The sequence below is a fragment of the Galleria mellonella genome, unplaced genomic scaffold, assembly GCF_026898425.1.
Source record: "Galleria mellonella isolate WM207_F2 unplaced genomic scaffold, CSIRO_AGI_GalMel_v1 utg377, whole genome shotgun sequence".
NCBI lineage: Eukaryota > Metazoa > Arthropoda > Insecta > Lepidoptera > Pyralidae > Galleria > Galleria mellonella.
The window spans coordinates 320722-337500 of record NW_026442089.1 but is presented as its reverse complement, the minus strand read 5'-3'; the positions used below and the strand labels follow the sequence as shown (position 1 = coordinate 337500).

The following is a 16779-nucleotide window of genomic DNA, read 5'->3' as shown; positions in this document are numbered from 1 at the left end:
TCTATTTTTATTTACCCTAGTTAAACCGTTTCAAATACTAGGTGTATTTATTCATCATCATCATCATCATCATCCGTTCATCATCAAAACGCAAACGCACATTATTAACATAATTTCTATGTTATTATAACATAAAAATTAATAAAATAAATAAAAATTAATATATATATATATATATATATATATATATATATATATATATATATATATATATATATATATATATATATATATATATATATATATATATATATATATATATATATATGTGTGTGTGTGGTCTCAAAGTGCTACAAAATAACTATATAATTCTTGATAAATTATATAATAAGTTATATAGTTATCTAATACTTTAAATTCTTCACAAAAATAGTCGCTAAGATCTCTAATTTAAATATTATAGATTAAATATATAAGTTTATATAATGGCAATCTGTGGCCAATAACAACAAAAAAATAGTTAGCATATTTTTTTATATTATTTGTGGTTTCAAGAATTGCATTCGAATATTTTTAAGCATTGCATTGTATTTACAACGGTCCTAAATTTATACTTACTTACTTGGGATTAGATGGATAAACAGGAGACAGTTTTGATAAATGATAAGGACCAAGATTTTTCTTTTGTAGTGTCTTTTTGCTAACTTCCAAGGGACCTAGCATTAGAATACACGGAACGAATAATTTGTAACTTGAATCATAATAAAATGAACATTGAATACTAGTTTTTTTTTATACCATAAAGGTGGCAAAAATACAAAGTCCGTCTGGTGATAAACGGTATTGTTTTTTTTGTATTTACTCTGTACCAAATAACGGGCAAAAAGTTAGTACTGGAATAAATAAACTCAATTACGTACACACATGTTCATGTGTTGAAAACATTACATCACTTTTTCAAGTAGTCATGTAATAAATAAATATAAAAAAATCAACTTCAATAAAAGATAAAACAGAAACCAAGAAATAAAATAATTTATATTATACTTTTAATTTAAAGGACTTTTAATTTAAGTGTTTGAAGTCGATACCAATTAATGCGTTGTATTGTTGTTGAGGTGTCTTAAGACCGTTCCTTACGGCTGTCTATGGGCAGGCTTATGCCCAGCAGTGGACGAACAATGGCTTAAATGATGATAATGATTGGTGTTGACAGATTTGTATAATTTAACAGTTACTTACAGTTGTTTAAGGGTTGCTCCTAAATCCTCAAAAACTACTTAAGTATTTCATTAGAATTATGTTACTGTATTCATTTAAACTGTAGATATATACCATAATTACTTTTCTCGTTCTCTTTTATGTCTTTTAAATTAAACACTTTTAATTTGAAAGACAAAAATCTGTTGTTTAAATTAAAAGTATAATATCAGTTTATTTTTCGTTTTTTGGTTTATGTTTCATGTTCTTTTTTTGAAATTGTTTATTTTTTAAAAAGTTTCTTATATTTTTACACTTTTTAGTGTAGTAAATTATTAACCTTTTATTTAAATTATGACATTTAGTTTCTATTTTTAACTTTATTTTATATCTTTTCTTAGTGATAATACTACTCATACCTAACAACAATTTTTAACTCCTGCTAATAGGATAACCTACTCACCGAAATGATGTCGTAAAATTATATATATATATATATATATATATAACTTAGAATGGCTAACAAGCTGATGGCCCATCTGATGAAAAGTGGTAACCGTCGCCTATAGACATGAGCAGTACCATGGACATAACAGAGTATACTGTTTCGCCCATGATACCCCCCATGCGTAGCCATTCCTGAGGACTCACATGTTATTCCTCTGAACCCAGTAAATTCACGCCATATCCCACCCTTCAAACCGAAATACAGCCATGCAAACAACTGCTTCACAGTTGTAATACGAATGGGACAGAGGTACCCAAGCAATCAACTTTTGTACAATAAAATAGTGCATATAAAATTTGAGGGGTGCCCTCGATTTTCTTGATGTTCCCATCATCAGGTACTGACTTGGTGACAATGCGACCTCAGGAGTTGCGAATAAAAAATATTGTAATCGGTCCACAATAAACGGAGAAATGATTGGACATATATACCTATATAGGAAAATATATTCAAACATATGACTTCTTCCTTTTTTGAAGTCGATTAAAAATATAGACGAATTGACGATAAGGTAGAACTCTGGCAAAATTGTAAAATATTTTCTATTTTGCGATTCAGCATTATTCGTTGTTAAAATTTCATTAGAGTATTATATAATAACGGTTTAAATAAATATTAACTGTTCAAAATGGGTTTATAACTGAAATAGGATTAAACCATTTAGTTCATTTAGTTTACTTAATCCCATACTCTATTTTCATAAGCGAATACATAATGAAGTTATTAAATATAATCTCTCTCTTTATACTAATTCGGTTACGATAAATTCAATTAAACGATCACATAAAATGGACCAAAATTAATTATTCATATTTACTAAAGTACTAGTAATATGCTATGGCTTCGCTCGCATAGATTTATTTTTAATTTTTAATATCACATATCATTTACTAGAGGGAGACTTTGTACAAAAGTCGTTTGCTTGGACTGTTTCCCATCTTTCCTTTCCCATCTGTGTTTCTACCGTGAAGCAGCTGTGTTTGCATGGCTGTGTTTCGGTTTGAAGGGTGCGATATGATAGTGAATTTACACAGGACAGAATTTGGTACAGAGGAATAACACCTGAATCCTCAAGAATGACAACGCAGGGGGAGGGGGTATCATGTCCACGGTACTGCTTATGTCTATAGGCGGCAGTTACCACTTTCCATCAGGTGGTTCATCAGCTTGCTTGCCATTCTAAGTTGCATAAAAAAAATTATATCCTCAGAGATTTTATTATGATTCTATCAATACATATAATGAAATTTGCTGCTGTCTATCCCTCGGCCTCCCTTAGTCTCCTCTAATGACACCTACGGGAAAGGAAGCGGTGGCCTATTCGGGTCACACACATCCCGGGAACACACTCGCCACATACAATACTCATCAGTGTCTCAATTAAAAGTCCATAATTAATATTATTATTAAGGATAAAAACAAACAAAATAAACATTTAATATGCTTGATGAGGGGGAAGGGATTGTTAGTAATGGAGACTGAGAATCCCATTGCTAGCAATATACCCAACCAAGTTGACCTCCTCGCGGTTCCCCCTGGAAACTATCATGGTTAATTCCTGATGAATTCATCATAATGGGCTAACTGGCCTGTTTTCATTCTCATCTATCATCCTTCACTGGCGCTCCGCCAGCGTATCCCGTTAGCGCAGGCGAGGTTACCATACCATTTTCACCCATCAAAAAAAAAATGCTTGATGATATTACTAAGTTACCACACGTTGATCCCAATTTTCAAATATCTCTAATAAGTAATCCCATTCTTTACCTTTATTGAAAACGTCCATTTCATTTGCGAGTTGATAGAATTCGAAAATTTCCCAAGAATAATATCTGGAGCAGAAATCTTAAAGCCACCTGCCGCCTCAGCACTGTTCGTTTGTCGGCAACTTAATGACAATCATTAGTATTCCATTCTGTCCACTCCTGTGCTCAGTAAATAAAAATTTGCAATCGTTGCCAGATGTTACGAGCCATTAAGCAGGGCGTGACAGGCGCGGCGCGTCGATTTATTACGTTTTCGAAAGAGACATGAGTCCGTTTTGGGAACGTTTGCTGTTCGAGATGTGGTTTTCTTTAACTGGTTTAAAATGGCGTTCTAGCAGACAGCCCACCTGATGGACAGTGGTAACTATCGCCTATAGACATGACCACACAGTCATCATACGTCGATGACTATAGATACGGTCATCGTGTTGCCATCTCTATGGTTTACATACCCAGTAATTTCACCATAATATCTCTCCTTGATTTCGGCATAGAACAGGCCATCCCTTCCTTTCCCGTGACACCCACGGGTAAGAGGCGACTAACATCTTAAAACATCTTCAAAGCCAAACTAATTTCATATGCTAGAAGTGCTAAAAACTTAGAATCATATTTAATTGTAATTTATCCTGGGGTGAATATGTCAATGGAGTAAGTAGGAAATTATAATATTCTTTCCACTCGCTTAGGTACTTTCAGAAGTTCTTGCTTTTTGAAATGAAAAATAGCACTCGCCCAAGCCTTATTACTACCTTTCCAAATGACTACAGAATTTGTGCATACCCCTTTCAGACCTGAACAATACGGGCGTGAGTTGTAACTTTAAAAAATTCTAAAACCGCGCGCAATTCATTTCTACGCACGAAGTTGAAATAACATGATAGTGAGATTCTAAACCTGCCAATGAGAAATCATTTTAGCGGTTAGGTGGTGCAGTAGTCTCGTGCGTGCCGGCAAGAAGACTTGGCTCCACGAACACGAAATCCAAAACACGAAAATATATTTAATCTGAAAGAAAAAAATCTTGGGTATGAAAGGGATACACTTTATCTATGAATTTAGAAAATACAACCATGTTTCCTCTTACAGAACTGAATTAAAATAGCTCCCAATCCGTCGACGTCGTGATTTCCACATTATCTTTTTCGTATTCTATACTATTTAATTCCTCCTCCCCATCTTATCTTTGTGTACGGTTCAGTTTCCTTGTTCCCACTGGCATAGCAAGTAGATTGAGTAAGCTCCTCATTCTTAAAATCCTTCCTATATATGGATGCTTCCATGCTATAGTGGATCATTTAAGGTTCATGCGGCTACACTATGAAACTCTCTTCCACTGCACATTCGCGAAAGTCAATCGCTGAATGTTTTCAAGAGCAGATTAAAAGAGCATCTTCTGTTTTCATAAATTTATTATGTTCATGTAGGTATATGCACATATTTTGTATATAGAGATATAGCTTGCTTGCGTGCGTGCGTGCGTGCGTGCATGCGCGCGCGCGTGTGTGTGTGTGTGTGTGTGTGTGTGTGTGTGTGTGTGTGTGTGTGTGTAGTCTAGTAAATAAATATATGAGTATTTTGAATGTATGTGTATTTATTTGTATTAATTATTACTAGTAATGCATTCGAGCATTCTGACACTTCTCTAAGGTTAAAAAGAGAATGCTTTTAGCCTTGTACACATACCTGTATTAAAAAAAACATAATACATATATAAACATACATGTTAATGCATTGTAATGAAAAAAATGACGATAGTAATTATAGGTGTAACATAATAAACACAGCTTCTTCATTTTTAAAAGCAAATTTAGACATATCAATATGCAATAATACTATTTCGTCGATTTCACTACGCCCTCAGGTTTGACGTTCCAAAATATCGTCCCGTGTGCACCTATCAAGAGATTCACGTCTCATTTGTCACTATTCTTATACGAGTACTTACACTTCAACGCTGCTCGCCTCAGATCCTGTAACACCTTCTCGTACAATACACACAATGTATAGCGTGCTGATACCAGCGCCCCCTAGGATCAGTTTAATATCCGCTCGGTTATAACACCTCGTTAGCCATTTCCCAAACAACTTCAAGTGGAAATTAGACTTTACTTGGAACATTGTGGATTTTAGTGAATGGAAAGTGGGCAATTTCGAGTGCGAAGCTACACTTACTGGAACTTGTTTAGAAATAATCCGAAATATATTTATGATTATTCAATTTTCTCCATAAGATTACAATAGTAAACTTATTATAAATATGATTTTCCTTAATATCTATGTATATTTAAAAAATAACAGATTTTTCCATAATACCATTTAAGATCCACTAAAAAAACTTACTTCAATCGTAGTAAAACTAGTTCTTTCTAATTTAAAAAGTAAACTAAATTTAAAAAGTAACTTAAATCAATTTTGATAATCGTTTTATGAGATCAATCTTTTTTTTTTTTATACAACTTAGAATGGCAAACAAACTGACGGCCCGCCTGATGGAAAGTGGTAACCGTCGCCTATAGACATGAGCCGTACCATGAACATAACATAGTATAATCTGAAAGTAAATAAAGAAAGATATTTCCAAATTAATTAATAAATGAATGAATTCTAAGCTTTTGTTGTCTTAGAATTCATTCATTTATAAACGTTAAAGTATACACGGAATTGAGAATCTCTTCCATTTTTAAAGTCGATTGAAAAAACTAAAATAAAATTAGATAATAAATCAATCAATCATGACCTGACAAACATTTTACTGAACTAGGTGTTAACATGCGAAAGTCCATATCACTGGTTATGCCACACATACACGAACACACACACACACACACATACACACACACACACACACACACACACACGCACACGCACACGCACACGCACACGCACACGCACATGCACGCACACGCACACGCACGCACACGCACACGCACGCACACACACACGTACGCATCTTTTCACAAAGTTTTCCTTATTTTTTTTGTAAATAAAGTGTACTAAATAGGTAACCGCACTCATAGTCCCCAAGATACAGGTCTGGCCTAGTTTGAGGACTGATGGTGATGCAGATATTTCCTCGTTGAATATAAATTGTAAAAATTTTAAATTGTACTTTATGCAACTGTATTTTTCTTGAATAAAAATATATTACTATTATTTGATTAGAATTATTTTGTTTAATTCTGCTACCATTAATTAAGTACCATTAATTAGTTTTACTAGAGGGAGACTTTGTACAAAAGTTGATTGCTTGGGTACCTCTGTCCCATTTGTGTTTATACCGTGAAGAAGTTGTGTTTGCATGGTTGTGTTTCGGTTTAAAGGGTGGGATATGGCGTGAATTTACAGGGTACAGAGGAATAACACCTGAGTCCTCAGGAATGGCAACGCATGGGGGGTATCATGGGCGAAATAGTCTCTGTTATGTCTATGGTACTGCTCATGTCTATACCACTTTCCATCAGGTGGGCCGTCAGCTTGTTTGCCATTCTAAGTTGTATAAAAAAAAAAACAAAATAATACTAATCAAATCACCACTTCAATAAAACATACTTGATTTCGCATAAAGAACTTTGACGGCAATTTAAATTTCAGAAAGGGAAACGTATAAACTCAATGTTACAGTAAGAACCATTAGTCCCGGATCGAGTTCCGTAGCTGGCGAGGTGCCAGACGTACACACACGGAGCTGATATGTACACTCCTAATAAAACTCCCTTCCATAACATGATACAACTAAGTGGGAGATCTGATTTGCTGAAGATATCTGATGTTTTGACAAATGAGAACAAGCGGCCAATCTCGTGATTAATGTGTATGATATTTTACTCTTAGATTATATAGAGCATCGAGTCTCAAAAACGGGTCAACTTTCTGTCAGCTAATTGTCAAATTAGCTGGCTCTTTTTTTTATCAGTGTTCTATATACTTACGCACACCTATATATATCCTGTTACGTATCTATTTTTAATGACTTAATATTGTGTCGTAATAGTGTCGTAAGAGAGGACAAAAGGAATTTAATGACAGAGGTATAAGCAGCGACGTCCCTCTTAACAATTTCATTGAAAGCCTTACTACAGTTGCCAACCTGCCTGACCAGAGTGGCAACTACTGGCTGCCCTTATGGAGAGGCTTGCGTTCAGCAGTGGACTGATATGATGATGATATGATGACGATGATACCGACAGCGTAAGCGGAAGTTATTATTTCAATCTCACCCATTAAGAAAAGACTAGGGGCATTACTAGCATATGATTTTCCTTCAAAAAGTCCCTTTGTGAACATTCGTGCTTCAACCGTGAAGCAGTTGTGTTTGCATGGCTGTGTTTCGGTTTGAAGGGTGGGATATGGCGTGAATTTACTGGGTACAGAGGAATAACATTTGAGTCCTTAGGAATGGCAACGCATGGCAGGTATCATGGGCGAAACAGTATACTCTGTTATGTCCATGGTACTGCTCATGTCTATAGGCGACGGTTACCACTTTCTATCAGGTGGGCCGTCAGCTTGTTTGCCATTCTAAATTGCATAAAAAAAATAACTTCAATTTATCACGACAATGAAAAGCCTTAATCTGTTATGTAATAAGTTATTATTTATACAATATTTATTAATTTTGTATGTACTATGTATGGTTATTTATTGTATGTATTGTATGTGATTTATGTGTGTATATTTTTTGTAAGTATATTATTGTATGTTTATTTATTATAAAATAAGAGATAATCTCTTAAAATATTTATTTAATTTACTATTTTTTTAAATCAAAGCACCGCCATTTGCTCTCTCTGTTTATCGTAACGGTTGACTGGTAGAGAATGCCATCAGGCATTAAATCCGTCCTGTAGACATTTTTCAATGTGCGCAAAAGTTTAAATAAATAAATTATATCTAGAATAAGATTACTATTGTATACTTTTGGAGGAAACAATAAAGAGTATCTATCTATCTATTTAAATATTCTGTTAGGTTGTTCTTACTAGAAATCATCATAACTAATTTCTGACGATTTCATCACGATATCCCATGGTCAATGAACTCAACTTAATTTAGTTTATTGTGGAAACTTTACTGATTTATGTTATGGTTATGTATACTGTTTTATATGTTTTAGATATTGTATGTTTCCCTTTCAAAGTAAAATAAAAATAAAAAATAAAATTAATCCTTATCAGTTATTTCCCACTAGTACATAACATTGTATAGAAAAAGTAACGAATGAGGAAGTCTTGAAAAGGGTGAACGAGAAAAGAACAATAATAAAAACAATAGAGAATAGAAGAGGCAAAATGCTGACCCACCTTAATGATTTTTAAAGAGCATATTAGAAGGAAAACTAGAGGGCAAAAGAGGAAGGCGAAAACTGAGGATAAACTACGTGGGACAGATAAAGGAAACACTAGGTGTCATGTCGTATAGGAAGGTCAAAGATATGGCACGGGATCTAGCTGGCTGGAAGAAAATGCATGAATTAGTTGCACCGATAAGAGGAATCTTTTAAATGAAAAGTAGAAAGAAGTACATGTTCAGCAGAACAGATGGGGTTACAATTCATACATAAATAAGGTACTGTAAATGCGAAAGTGGCAGCTGGTGGCTTTACTGGCGATAAAGGAAACGCTATAAAACTGCCAATCTCGACTAACAAATCAAATAATTAAATATTCAACAGATTTTGTCTTTACAAATATCTATATATATATAGATATAATATATACATATTAGTATGTATTTATTTTGGAATGTTTCAAAACTGAACTCCCAAAAGAAAGAGGTTCTGAATTCGTCCTATTTTTCTTTATCACACGATTACTTTGTTAATTTTAAATCAATTTACAAAATTATTTTTGAAATCTCTAAGAATTAGCCGCGTGTTAATCCCATATTAATTGCGTCTCGATTGAAGGCGTCTGTTTTAGTTTGCGTAACAAACTCTGTTTGTATGTTATTAATATGGGACCGAGGGAAGTAACATATTATGTCCATGTTATCATCAATCGATTAGTTTTACATCGATATTATTATGTCGATTTCATTTATTATTAAAATAATTATCTCGAGGTCTATGCTATATCAGACAGACCGTATATTTCTTTTCTTTTTTAAAATATCACCACAATTCCGTATTATAAATTCATAGATATCATATAAATAAATAGATTATGCTATGTTACCACAGAAAGATTTTGTACAAAAGTCGTTTGCTTGGGCACCTCTGTCCCATGCAAACAGTTGTGTTTGCATGGCTGTGTTTTGGTTTGAAAGATGGGATATGGCAGTGAATTTACAGGGTACAGAGCAATAATCTGCGTCCTTAGGAATGGCAACGTATGGGAGGTATCATGGGCGAAACAGTATACTCTGTTATGTCCATGGTGCTGCTCATGTCTATAGGCGACGGTTAACATTTTCTATCAAGTGGGCCGTCAGCTTGTTTGCATTCTAAGTTGCATAAAAAAATGTTTGCATTCAATTTCAAATTATAACAATAATCCTGCAAGTGTTGTTTCGATATATTACACAAATTTCGAAGACTTATTATAAATATCTATGATAAAGCACTAGATAGAATCACAGGACCATATTACATAACTTTCTGTACGGTAACTTGCTGTAAGTACTTAAGTTTTTCTTAAAATTTGTCTCACAGTACTTGAGTTATAAGCAGATACATTTTGTGTTTTAAAACTGTACGAACCAGTATCACTGACGCCCAGGCATACCTCTGGCCCGGCTCCAAACTAGATGGTTTATGTAGGACTCTCCAGTGCTCACACTCTAGAAATAACGACCACTTCAGACTACCATCCAAACCTTATAGATTCCGCAGCAAGCCAAAATAGCAGTTAAGTTATTGCAACAAGAGTTACATCGGCTGCGTACAACAAAATTGCCAAGGCAGAAGTCTGAAGAGCTTCCCAACTTTATATCCTTGACAGATCGCATTCCAATTTGAATGTTACCCCTATTGTTATAACGTTGACAATGGTTTTCGGAGCGGTTTGATACACTGTTTAAAATTGAATAAGACAATTGGATCTCGCTTGAGTTATCGCCGATTTTGTTAAGGTATCGCGAACTTTTTTAGTTCGGACAATTTTACATTTTAGTGACAAATTGAGCGGAACGCTACGATTTTGTGTTCAGTTACTATGAAATAAAGTTTCCTACAGTATCTATTCGGGTGTAATTGAAGATTTGTATATTAACTTCTTACTGGAGGCCCGAAGTTTGAAGGTTACAGGTACATACTTTTTTATTCCTCCACGTCTGATCCTCATCAATCAAATGGAACCTGATTGATCACCGTTCAAGTTTGAGAAGTCTTTTAATGTACAAACATGTATTTACTTTTATTGTATAAAAGTATAAATGTTTTACAGCAGTTTTAATATATTTCACCGAATTGAAAAAAAAAAGGTTTTTAATTACCATTAGAGATTAAATATAATTTTTGTATTTACATTTCTATTTTCTTTTTTATCCGATATTAAACATTCTTCATTTAATAGAAGAAACTATCTATATTTCACACACACACACATTTACGCACACACACTTTTTTTTTAAGTTAACATGTATGTAGGCTACTGTATTTAAATTATATTTTTTTTAAATTATTGTAGTTTATTAGTATTGTAGTTGGTTGCTATTTGTCCGTTGATGTAACTCTAATCTAACTATGAGTACAAAGTAACCAATGTTTTTGTTCCATGATTTATTTTTATGATTTATTTTTGCATTTTATCATTAACATGTTTCCAGTCATTCATCAATTATTTTGATAAAGACCTACTTAAAGCCAATAACAGTGCTGCCAGTGTGATAAGAGTCTGGTTTAAAAATATTTGACCATTCAATTCACAATTTATTTCAATTTTAGATATTTGCAGTTTGGGCGACTTATAGTCAACACCAGGCTCTAAGTACCGATGTAATCATTTGCCCTTAGATTATTTTATGTAAACTCGTTTAGAAGTGAAACACGTGTCACGACATGTGCGTGGACTGGAGAACGGTCGGTGATAATAATAGTAGTCGATCTTCAAATGTTGGCAGTATTGCTTATACTAACGGTAGTGGAATTAAACAAAATAATTTTATTCAAATAACCAGTGATATGGACTTCTGCAAAATAATACCTAGTTTAGTAAAATGGTAGAAGATATAGTACAAGCACGAATTTCCTGACTGGTTCAAATGAAATCAAATTAAAATCTAAAGAACACGATGTTTGTACAGCTAGCATCTCAAACGCGAGTTTATCAAATGAGGGATGAGTTTCTCCCACATGCAGCATAGTTCTAACAGTTCTCGATAACAATAATAAAGTTTGCAAGATGGAGTTTACAGATAGTTCTATTGTGTGAAAATCTTTGACTGTAACTTCCAACAACTGATGAGAAGAAATTGTAATATCCACTCCGTGTTTGTTAATAAGTCTATATATAGTAATTAATTATATTGGATTTACTCACGTTTTAAATTAGAAGATATCTGATTACTTACGAACTCATTAGACGCACTTATTCATGAATGCGGTTCACAGCTGTATCGTAAGCAGCCACTGTTCGACCAGCGCGCTGTTTGTCGAACGCGCGTGCTGTTGATGGCGCTGGTAATGATGGTAGAGCTTTTTATAGCACTGTACGATGATGTTGTCATATTTCCGGTAAAAAATTTATATTATATATAATAATTTAAATTTTTTTTGTTATTATAAATAATTATAAAAGGACGGAAGCCTTGGGTAGTCTGATTTTATGAATAAATATTACTGTCTTAACATGCATCTTTTTCTTAATCTATTGTCATCATGCATATACGTCGGCTTTGACGATTCTTATTTATTATTATTATTTCTATATCAATATTAATGCTTATGTTAAATTTTTAATGGTCAATAGCCATTATATTTATATAATAATTACAGCATGTGGCCTATCCTTACGACTTTGTTTCACACATTTGAATGCAACATCACACATTTGAATGCAAATACATTCAAATGTGTTGACGACTTCAAAGTTGTCGCTCTATATTGTATCAGATGTACGTTGCATTTACTTTTATAAGCATATCCGTAGATGAGTACAAATTTAGAATATTTTATGTATTTCATTGTATTTTGTCCTAGATATACTAGTATATCTAAAGTAGGTAGATGGATATTTTCTTTACGAATTTTGTCGCTCAACTAATCCTTTATCCTTATAATAACAAAGTGCATGGAATAAAAGCTATAATAGCATTCAAACTACGTATAAAATTTTTATTTATTTTAGCTAAAATATAAGTAGTTACTCGATTAATCTAAATTATGAATTTAAATAACTGACAATAATCGCCCCTAAATTGATCACTATGAAATACTCTATCTCTTACAGTCATGATGCCTCTAATACGTTGTCATTCCTGAGAAATAAAATCTTATACTCTGTACCATGTAATTTCACTGTCATATCTTCCTCATCAAATTAAAATACAGCCATCCAAGTATCACTGCTTGGCAACTGAAATATTTATTATTTGTTCATTGTATTAAGTATTCCTGAGTCCTCAGGAATGGCAACGCATGGGGGGTATCATGGGCGAAACTGTATACTTTGTTATGTCCATGTTACTGCTCATGTCTATAGGTGACAGTTACCACTTTCCATCAGGTGGGCCGTCAGCTTGTTTGCCATTCTAAGTTGTATAAAAAAAAATCCCTTTGGTAAATTATACTCAATTGATATAGGACTGATATACCTGAAGAAGGTAAAAACCCTTAAAATATTTAAAAAAAAAAAATGTTATACTCAATTTTTGTATTTCATCATTATTATTATATTATCCTTTAAATGTCTACTGCTGAACATTAGCCTCCCCCTTGGGGAGTTTTACCAGTTGTTGCCACGCTTGGCAAGCGGATTGTCAACCGTAGTTAGGCTTTAGAGATTTTTAAGAGGGACGTTGCTGTCCAACTCTCGCCCTTAGTCGGCTCTTACGACGCCCACGGGAAAGGAAGGAGTGGCCTATCTATTCCGGGACTACACGGCCCCAATTTTTGTTTTTAAAACATCAGAATTCTTTATAAATTATTATGCTAAAATAAGCAAATCCATACGTGAGGTCACACGTGCCACAATTTAAATAATAGCCGTATATAAATATTTCTATTTACAGAGCTGATTGTATAAGCTCGTGAAAGGAAGTCTAGAGAGATGTTTACTCGTTTCCCTGAATAACGTATATTGTGCCTATCATATTAATTTATATCTCATTATATTAGAATTCAGAATTTCAAATAGACGTGAATAGGTAGTTTTCAAACAGAATATTTATTATTTTATATTGGTCTCAAGATATTTCCACCACTATTTCTTTTTCTCACCTGTTTCTGTAACCAAGCAACTTGGTTTCGATATTTCGGTATTTTCGGCAGTATTCGAAGGATGTATTACGGTCGTAAGAAATATTATGATCTTTAGTCTATATTTTGAATTAATGTACGTCTTTGGCTTAGATTATGGGTGAAACCAAAACCAATTTACTTTTGCATGCCGCAGCTTTCAGTTTAGATTGCAAACCGATGGTCAGAAAATAAAATTTTATTTGCAAATGAGTAGTTGAAACCTTCACATGCTTTTGAGGTTTTAACTTGCGTCAGCTTTTTGCGTTTGGTAGAAGTAGTAACTATTAAACGAGACATCAGAAATCTGGAGTTTAAACCAGAATAATAACAAAATTCTGGAACGATTCAAATAATTTAACTATATATATATATATATATATATATATATATATATATATATATATATATATATATATATATATATATATATATATATACATATATATACTTAAGGTTATACAACCGATATATCCTACACACACTTACACAATGTACATTGTTTGACATGACCAAATAGGCGACGTGCTGAAGAAGGGCCAAATTAAAAGTACCCGTAACCGGCGAGCGTGTATGAAAAGATTGATGAATGTGGAGGAAGCGAAAGAGGTTTGTTTGAATCGAAGCATTTGGCGTTCCATTGTTTCTGCCTACCCTAATGGGAGACAGGCGTGACAGATATGTATGTATGTATGTATTTTCATAAGGTGTAATGTAAATAAATAAATTTAATACGTAACCTTCAGTAAGTTTTCCGTGTAAATTATTAAATGCATCATCATCGGATCGGATCCAATCATCGGAACCAAAATCACCTAGAACAGTTCAGACAATCGTATTTTATCATCATATTTATGAAGAGATGATGTTGGATATGCATTCATAGATATGCAATTAACAATTTTTATATTATGAATCCAATCACCCAGTCTTACTCCAAAAAAAATAAAAACCAACAATTCGGTAACTAATGGCTTTATTTACATATTCACATATAAGTAATTTGTAACATTGAAATAAGTATAACTTACATTAATACAAATATCCTGACTATATATTAATGTCTATCACAACATTCAGTTTCTTATGCGAGTTTAATTGAAACGGGGCGCGTGCGCGGACCCGCGCGCGATCATAACGAGGGCAGGAGAGATGCGCAGGCGCAGAGGACGATCAGCGCAGCGTTGCACACAGCTGATACGCCTATGAATAAAAAAAAAATTAAGGATTCATTTCGGAGTATCAAAAATTATTGTATTGTACATAAAAATAACAATACCAAAGAGAGACTTTCTATAAGTGGTCTCCGTAGTCCTTCGAGCCGGATATGAACTAGCAAGATGTGGCTCACTTGTACAATATTTTGGAAACTTAATACAATTTTAATTCATCAAATGGGCATGCCTTTATTTCAACAGTATTTTTTTTTTGTACGTAATCTTTATTAATATTATAAATATGAAAATAAGTTTATTTTTTAGCTCTCAGTGCTTTCATAACCTATTTAATAGGCAATAAATTTGTTATATCGAGCCTTTTCAGGAAGAAGATACCGTAACCGCCATTTTGCATATTTTACAGGAGAAGGTTTTGTTTAAATGTTTCTCAAAATATTTATAGCATCAATTTGAAATTTCTACTACATACTATTTGAAACATAGGGATATGCCATTTCTTATAACGATTATCAACCTCCTAGTATTGTGGACGGATTCACAGGTAGAAATTTATTTGTTAAATACCTGATGAATCCTCTCCAGTGACCGAAGCAGGGAGGGGAGCATCCTCCTTGATGTACAGGGGTTCGCTCTTCCTCGCATAGATGTCATAAATTGTCGCAACACAGCTCAGCGAGAACTGGCCACTCGTCGGTGGCACAACGGTATACCTGATGATTGAAAGATTAATTACTAATTTCTACCTGTAGCACATAACCATGAAAAGAGATTACATATAAAAAGAATAAGGAAAGGCAAACAAGCTGACGGTCCACCTGATGGAAAGTGGTAACCGTCGCCTATAGACATGAGCAGTACCATGGACATAACAGAGTGTACTGTTTCGCCCATGATACCCCCCACGCGTTGCCATTCCTGAGGACTTAAGTGTTTTTCCTCTGTACCCAGTAAATTCACGCCATATCCCACCCTTCAAACCGAAACACAGCCAACACGAAATGATGATGATTGGGATGTGTGAGATAATATTGAAAAACGTATCTATTTATCGTTTTGTACAACTTAAATTTTTGTTTATTCTGGACTGAGTCTATTTACAGGTGAACCCATTTTGGGATTTCCTATATCAATTCACGTATAAGTCTCCATTAGTTCTTTTACTACCTTAATATTTCCCGGTCCTCTTTGTTCATATCCTTGTCGTAGATGTAGTGATCGTGGTACACCTTGTTCAGGTTAGAGCTGGTATACGTGATACCCATCCGATAGTGCTCCGCTTCTAAGATAGTGATCTCAAGCTGGCTAAACGCTGCACGCTCTTTGAAGTCTATATCCGAAGCACGCCACGATATTGTTTCGGCAACCTGCGAAAATAATACTGTTTTAAATAAACGTAAGATTGTTTTTCTATAGCATTTGTATAACAAACAACCATGCAGTTCATCTGATAGTAAGAGGTTTACCATAGCTTATAACTAGCTTATAATAGTAGAGGTACTGCGTAAACTTTTTCATTTTTGATTTTAAAAGATCCGATTTACAAGTATGTTTTTGGATACACCAAAAATAACAAGTCCAAAGAAAAGACTTTGTATAAAATATATCTACTTGGGTTTGTTCTACTCGTATTTCGCCTATGAAGCATGTATTGTTGTACTATGTATTGATTTGAAGGGCAGTAAAATTACAGGGTACGGATTACACCATATAACATCATAATTCTCAGGATGGGCGTCACAGGGAATTCTATGATATTTAAGGTTATTTTCATGAATGTAGGCGATGGTTACC

The 16779-nt window shown here is 33.8% G+C and overlaps 1 protein-coding gene across 3 annotated transcripts in view; it reads right to left on the bottom strand.

The window, feature by feature from the left end:
• Positions 1-14775: 14775 nt before the first annotated feature.
• The window catches only part of LOC113518734 (cell adhesion molecule DSCAML1-like), a 261553-nt gene continuing 259549 nt past the window's right edge, over positions 14776-16779 (bottom strand). For all 3 annotated transcript variants that reach the window (XM_052897623.1, XM_052897622.1, XM_052897624.1), the window contains 3 exons: positions 16153-16352; positions 15553-15698; positions 14776-15013 (listed from right to left, as the gene is read on the bottom strand). In XM_052897623.1, the coding sequence (XP_052753583.1) occupies positions 14943-15013; positions 15553-15698; positions 16153-16352 (417 nt within the window). In that variant the 3' untranslated portion in view covers positions 14776-14942. The remainder of the gene's footprint in view (positions 15014-15552; positions 15699-16152; positions 16353-16779) is intronic.